Source organism: Azolla caroliniana, unplaced genomic scaffold, assembly GCF_043228905.1.
Source record: "Azolla caroliniana isolate FFs.n. ecotype wild unplaced genomic scaffold, voAzoCaro1.0.p SCAF_199, whole genome shotgun sequence".
Taxonomy (NCBI): Eukaryota; Viridiplantae; Streptophyta; class Polypodiopsida; order Salviniales; family Salviniaceae; genus Azolla; species Azolla caroliniana.
This window is the reverse complement of record NW_028230634.1, coordinates 41,200-47,872: the sequence shown is the minus strand read 5'-3', so window position 1 is coordinate 47,872 and position 6,673 is coordinate 41,200. Positions and strand designations below refer to the sequence as shown.

Sequence of the window (6,673 nt, the reverse complement as noted above, 5' to 3'; positions counted from 1 at the left end):
AAAGAAGATCAAGATGCAACATCATATTTCTGTTACCAGGGCAGGTGGTTCAGAAGATATAAATAGTCGTCTTGCCCCCGGCGATAATTTGCAGGGAAACAGTACAGTTGATTTTGATTTCTGCAATAAGACATCTAGCCTAGATGTAGATTACAGGGGGCTTCCTTGGAAGCTTCAGGATGTTGCCAAAATGACAACAATGAAAGAAGGAGATGCAAGGTCTTCTGACAAGTTCAATGTTGTTCATGGACATGGAAGTTATGATATCCGCAACAGTGAAAGAGATGATTATTATATATCTATGGGCGGAGCGCTTTCATGGAAGCTTCACGATACAATCGCTGTGAGAAAGCCAGGGGAAGAAGAAGGGGGAACATTAGTAAGGCGTTCTCCCTGTGAGTTGCAGCAGGGAAGCGTCGCTGATTTCTGCAACATTACATCTAGAGATGCTTTAAATCACAGCAGCAGAATAGCGCTTCCATGGAAATGTGCAGAAGAAGCGATGGCAATGCAAGAAGGAGCCGCCTCAGAAACAGTAGACACGGTAGAGAAAACATTGGATGTGAGAGACGATTCAGTGCTCCTGAGAGGAATAGAAACTTCTTCTTCTTCTTCTTCAGGACCCTATAATATAATTGATGAGTATCCCAATCGTCGCCAGAATCTGGTGCAGCAAGAGTCGTCGGGGGAGAATATGAAGAAAGTAGGCTCCTCCTCACGCCTTCTAAATCTGTGTAAACACGTGAAGCGAAAATCGCAAGAGCTCTTCACAGACTCCAAACGCAGTAGTAGTTGTAGTAGTAGTTACACCGCGCCGCAGAGATTATTAACGAATAAAGACTTTATGTTGAAGTCTAATCTCTGTGCTCATCATAACTCTAGCGCTAATTACGTCGATGGGAACCATAGTAGTAGTAGTACTACCTATAACGATAGCAACAACAGTAGCAAAGCCTTACTTTTTTCTACAAATCCAGCTTTCCATGATTCCCCGACTGATTCTGCTAATAATAACATGATCAACATAAGTACTACTAATTTGGCTACTGATCTCTCTGCACACGACTCCAAGTTAGATTCTACAAATTTATACTTGGGTAGATGCAAGTCAAGCTGCACAGAATTTGCTCTAGAGAGCCTTCGATTCATCAGTAAAACCACCGAGAGTGATTTGGCTGCTCAATGGAAGGATGTTGAGAATCGTTTTTATGAGCTCGCTTCTTCTGATGGCCTCATCTCTCGGTGTGATTTCGGCTACTGCATTGGTAAGATTCAATCGATATAATCCATCCATTTGATGCCCGTGTCATAACATCTATGGGATCTGGGTTAGGATCATTGCCAAAGCTATTAGCAGAACAGCTCTGAGAGCTTGATTTGCTTAATCACCACCGAAGGATGAGGTGAATAAGCATGGAGCAAAAGCTGAACATCAATGGAAGTACATCATCTGGACTGCCATAGAACATAGGCTTATAAGCTGAATGGCCATGGAGCATATAGGCTTATTATCCAGGGAACATAACTGTGGAGCTCAAGCTTTAATGCCGTGAGACATAATGTTAATATTCATGGGGCATAAGTTTAATATCCACGGAGGATATTCAGCGTAACCTCAGTGGATGTTACGGCAACATGTTCCAGGGATATTCAGCTTAATCCTCAGTGGATGGAACATACGGTTGACCCACGGAAATAAATTTTCATTGAATTGCTTGTGTATTTTAGCCAGGAATTCGTCCAAGTTTGATTTGCTTGATAAACATTAAAAAAATCGATCCCTATGTGCAGGAATGAAAGATTCTCATGAATTTGCATGCGAGCTATTTGATGCATTGGCTCGAAGACAAGGTGTCATGCTGCAATTTATAACGTTGGAAGAATTACGAGACTTTTGGATTCAGATCTCCGATCAAACCTTCGGTTCGCGCATACAGATTTTCTTCGACATGTAAGGGACAATTTCTGTATGTTATGATAACCGCCAAGTACGATGTTTTTTTCTAGCTCATTTCATTTAATCTTCGATGCAACTCCTCTTTGGGATGAACACAAAATGCACAGGTGTGATAAGAATGCGGATGGACGAATCACAGAAGAAGAGGTGAAGGAGGTGAGAGAGAATATAAATTAGTTAGTACCATGATGTACTTAGTTTCTTAAAACTATTTGTGACTAGTTAGTTCTATTTGATTCTGATTCCGTCGTTGGTTTATGCTCTAACATGTATGTATGTAGGTCATCGCCTTGAGTGCTTCTGCCAACAATTTGTCAAAGCTTAGAGACCAAGCAGACGAATATGCAGCATTGATAATGGAAGAGCTTGATCCTGATAATCTTGGTTATATAGAGGTAACATGAGTGTGTGTAATTTCCTTAATATGGAGTTATCAATCATCTCATCTTTTCTGTCATAATTTCTGATTATCCCAGAATCAATCATTATACCCACCCATAAATATGAATCAATTGCAGCTTTGGCAATTTGAGGCTTTGCTTCAAGAACAAGATTGCAATAACCTATGTGGACAAGATACTGCGCCCAATAACTATAGCCAAACCCTAAGCCAGACGTCGGTGGTGACAGCAAGGAAGAGAAGGAATGCCTTTCACAGGATGTCTATGGCAGTGGTATATGCTTTGGACGAGAATTGGCAACGTTGGTGGGTAATGGGGCTTTGGATTGTGGCTATGGTTGGGCTATTCACATGGAAGTTCTTGCAGTATAGGCAGAGGACATCTTTCCAAATAATGGGCTATTGTGTTTGCACTGCCAAAGGTGCTGCAGAAACCTTGAAGCTCAATATGGCTCTCATCCTCCTTCCTGTTTGCAGAAACTCCATCACATGGCTGCGATCAACATTTCTGAGTTCAATCCTTCCTTTCGATGACAACATCAATTTCCACAAGGTATATATATAATGTATATAGCCCACAGTTTAGTTTATTTTTTATGTCACAAACCTCTCATACCATAGAATCATGAACTATATAGGTATGTAATTGATTGATTGAGAATACATGGACTAGATATATAATTTATTGTTTTGCAGGCCATTGCTGTTGCACTAGGTGTTGGGGTAATGTTGCATGCCGGGATTCACATGGCCTGTGACTTCCCTCGCTTGATCGGCAGCGACAATGAAACCTTCGACAAGTATTTAGGCTCCGACTTTGGCTACATTAAACCAACATATGCGGACTTGGTGAAGGGCGTCGAGGGTGTGACCGGCGTGGTCATGGTGCTTCTCATGGTTATTGCCTTTGTTCTAGCTTCCAGGTGGTTCAGGAGGAACTTGGTGAAGCTCCCATGGCCTCTGCACAGAATGACAGGATTCAATGCGTTTTGGTATTCACATCACCTCTTCGCCATCCTCTACGTGCTTCTCATCCTTCATTCTCAATATCTGTACCTCAATCACGACTGGAGGCAGAAAACGGTAAGATGACACGAGCTTTTGCACAATGAAGCTGGCATGTTAGTTAGCGACGTATGAGCAAGAGAAAAAGTTAGCAACCCTATAGTTTCTAGAGATTAATGACGATCAATCATGGGGCTGGGGCTGTGGTTCATGTACTATTACCCATTCCAATTAAATTGGATCGAGAATCTCATAACACAGCCAAGCCCAATTACACAAAAGTTCTTAATAGGTCTACATTGAGGTAACGACAGTTGGAGAAGAGACTAATGACACGAGTCTTGCTTTAGTGATGAACACAGCCAATGGGAAATAGACACGGTTTTAAGTAATTACACTCCAAGTTGAATGATTTAAAGAATCTAGATTAATCACATGATTCTATCTTTATTCAGAATAATTAAGAGGAGGCCATTGACTAATGTTATGGAGTAAATAAAACAGACATGGATGTATTTGGCTGTTCCAGTTCTTCTATATATGGGCGAGCGCATTCTGAGAACATTGCGAGCTGGTTATTACACTGTCACCGTGGTTAAGGTGGCTCAGTTCTTATATTTATACGCTGTAAATTACAAGTCGAAGTCAGGAAGGCGTTGCTTAATGGAAATTCCTTCTTAATTCATAATATATTGTAGGCTGCTGTTTATCCTGGGAATGTATTAGCCCTCCATATGACAAAGCCTCCTGGTTTCAAATACAAGAGTGGCATGTACACATTCTTGCAGTGCCCAGATGTTTCACCCTTTGAGTGGTTAGAGAGATTCTTCCATTCTTCTTCTTTCAGAATCATAAGTTACTATGAGGATATAATAGTATGCCTGTTAATATCTGGTTCTAAACATGCAGGCATCCTTTCTCCCTTACCTCTGCTCCAGGAGATGATGTCCTAAGTGTTCATATTAGGACTTGTGGGGATTGGACACTGGAAATGAAGAGAATCTTCTCAGAGGTGAGGATTTCCTTGACAGCATTGTTTCAGTGAAGCATTTAAAACTAAAATTGAGCTATTTACATAGATGATGGAGCCTCCTCTAGTTCCTGGCAAAAGTGGGTTGCTAAGCGCTGAAAGCAAAATTGGAGTAGAAATCAGGTAACACTAGGCATCACATGTGTTCTATGCTATGATCTCTCTATATATGTGACATTTCCGTCTTGGATAACAAATTTAGGCAGTTGAGTATATATTCGTATTTTGCATTTGCTTCTTCCCACTTCTGCCATTAGGTAGTGGCATAGTAATGCTGTGAATATTGTAGGTCTTTCTTTGGGCCTCACATTGTGATCCATGCTCAATGAATTATGTATAAAAAAAGCATGCAATCTAAACCTGATCCTTACTCCGCCATGATCCCAATCCCATAAATTGTTAACTTGTACAAGGCTATGATCCATCTATTGTTTGAACCTCATAAAACATAACAACTTTTCCATTGTCTGGCATGGTTTCAGATTTCCAAGACTTCGAATAGATGGACCTTATGGGGCTCCAGCACAGGACTATAAGAAGTATGATGTGCTCTTGCTTGTTGGACTGGGTATTGGAGCAACCCCTTTCATCAGTATTTTGAAGAACATGTTGTATAACATAAAGCTTGCAGATCAGCACTCGTCTACACATGTTGGAGGCCCTTCACTCTTGATCTAAGCCATGCTACAATATTGAATTTATGCCATATAAAAGTATTGTAGTAGTTTAACCTTTTACCATTTCAAATTCCTATAGGATTTGATTCATAGGATTTATATTTTGTAGGATTCAAGTAATAGCTGTACTTCAAATTTCAGCTCCAACTCGAGCATCAACTCTTTGGAAACTGCTAGCACTACGAAGTCGTCTTCAGAAGGATGCACATATAATGTGAAGAAAAACAAGAAATACCGTTGTCCGACAAATGCTTACTTCTATTGGGTTACGAGGGAACAAGGCTCTTTTGAATGGTTTCGTGGGGTGATGGATGAGGTAGCCGAGAAAGATAACCAGGTACTATCAATTCCTTTTATTTTTATTATCAGAATTTTGGGTAATAGTTTGCATCCATTATATGTATGTACATTAATTTTATGTACGTCCAAGGGGAAGGATGGCTCCTTAAGGTGAAGTCCATTTTAAAGGATGGACATTATTATCCAAGGCCTAACTAGTAACTGGAGTAGTGCATATGGTTCTCTTACATATTTCAGGCGGTCATTGAGATGCACAATTATTTGACGAGTGTTTATGAGGATGGTGATGCTAGATCAGCACTCATCATGATGATTCAAAGTTTGCATCATGCCAAGAATGGGGTGGACATCGTTTCAGGAACGAGGGTGAGCTTGTTAACAAACCTGTTGCTGAATAACAACTTTAGCTTATTATACATAATAATGCCTGATCTTTGATCTTTCTATGTATTATATGTATGGGCAGGTGAGGACCCACTTTGCCAGACCAAATTGGAAGAAAGTATTTTCCCGGGTTGCAAATATCCACAAAGGATCTACCATTGGTATGTATGCACCATTGATCTCAATCATTTCAGGGCTCTCCAACTAAGACGTTAGGCTGGATTAGGTCAACTTGGAATGTGTTTTCTTTTCTTACATTGTAACATTTCTCTGTTGCCAAATTAGGAGTCTTCTATTGTGGCCCATTGATGGTTGCCAAGGAACTGGAAAATCTAGTCAAGACCTACAACCATTCTTCTAGCACAAGATTTGAGTTCCACAAAGAGAACTTCTAGTATCTGGTTCACCATGATGATGATGATGATGATCATCATCATCATATACATACGATGAGACACGTGGTGGCATTCACCTTATTTTTTCCTTCTCTTGAGAAAAGCTTGGCTCCACAGTTTGCTAGCAAGGAAGGACATATGATCGATCCCATGGATACTTACTTACATTCCCCCAAAACAAAAGTCCTTTCTACCATAATTATTCAGTTGTAAATAAAAACATACGCACACACACGTACATACATATACATACATATATAAATGTACGTATTATAATAGTATATTATATCATATATGTACGTAAGTATATGTATGTATGTTTGTATGGGATGGAGAGATAAAATTTTAGGAGTAAAAAAAATAAAGAAGAAATCAGAAAACTGCTACCTATCTGTACATGGGCTGATGATGTTAATAATTGAAAATCCACACTATGTATATTCTTGGAATAAGAAAGCAGGCAATTAATTATGCGGGGAACTATTTGCAGTCCTTGCAATTCAAAGGCGAGAAACCCATTGTGCT

General features: G+C 40.0%; 1 protein-coding gene across 2 annotated transcripts; it reads left to right on the top strand.

Annotated features, from left to right (window-relative positions):
- Window positions 1–974: 974 nt before the first annotated feature.
- Window positions 975–6,177, top strand: LOC147848858 (respiratory burst oxidase homolog protein A-like). Of its 2 annotated transcripts, XM_087338031.1 has the most exons (15): window positions 975–1,265; window positions 1,792–1,951; window positions 2,065–2,113; window positions 2,239–2,352; window positions 2,476–2,910; window positions 3,054–3,440; window positions 3,867–3,962; window positions 4,061–4,176; window positions 4,272–4,374; window positions 4,442–4,515; window positions 4,875–5,043; window positions 5,179–5,406; window positions 5,607–5,735; window positions 5,836–5,914; window positions 6,039–6,177. In XM_087338031.1, the coding sequence occupies exons 1-15, from the start codon at window positions 1,016–1,018 to the stop codon at window positions 6,146–6,148; spliced, it is 2,499 nt and encodes an 832-aa protein (XP_087194157.1). In that variant the 5' UTR covers window positions 975–1,015; the 3' UTR covers window positions 6,149–6,177. The 2 variants fall into 2 exon arrangements, with proteins under 2 accessions (XP_087194157.1, XP_087194158.1); XM_087338032.1 differs by lacking the exons at window positions 5,607–5,735; window positions 5,836–5,914; window positions 6,039–6,177 and having other exon boundaries at window positions 4,875–4,960; window positions 5,179–5,319.
- Window positions 6,178–6,673: the final 496 nt, after the last annotated feature.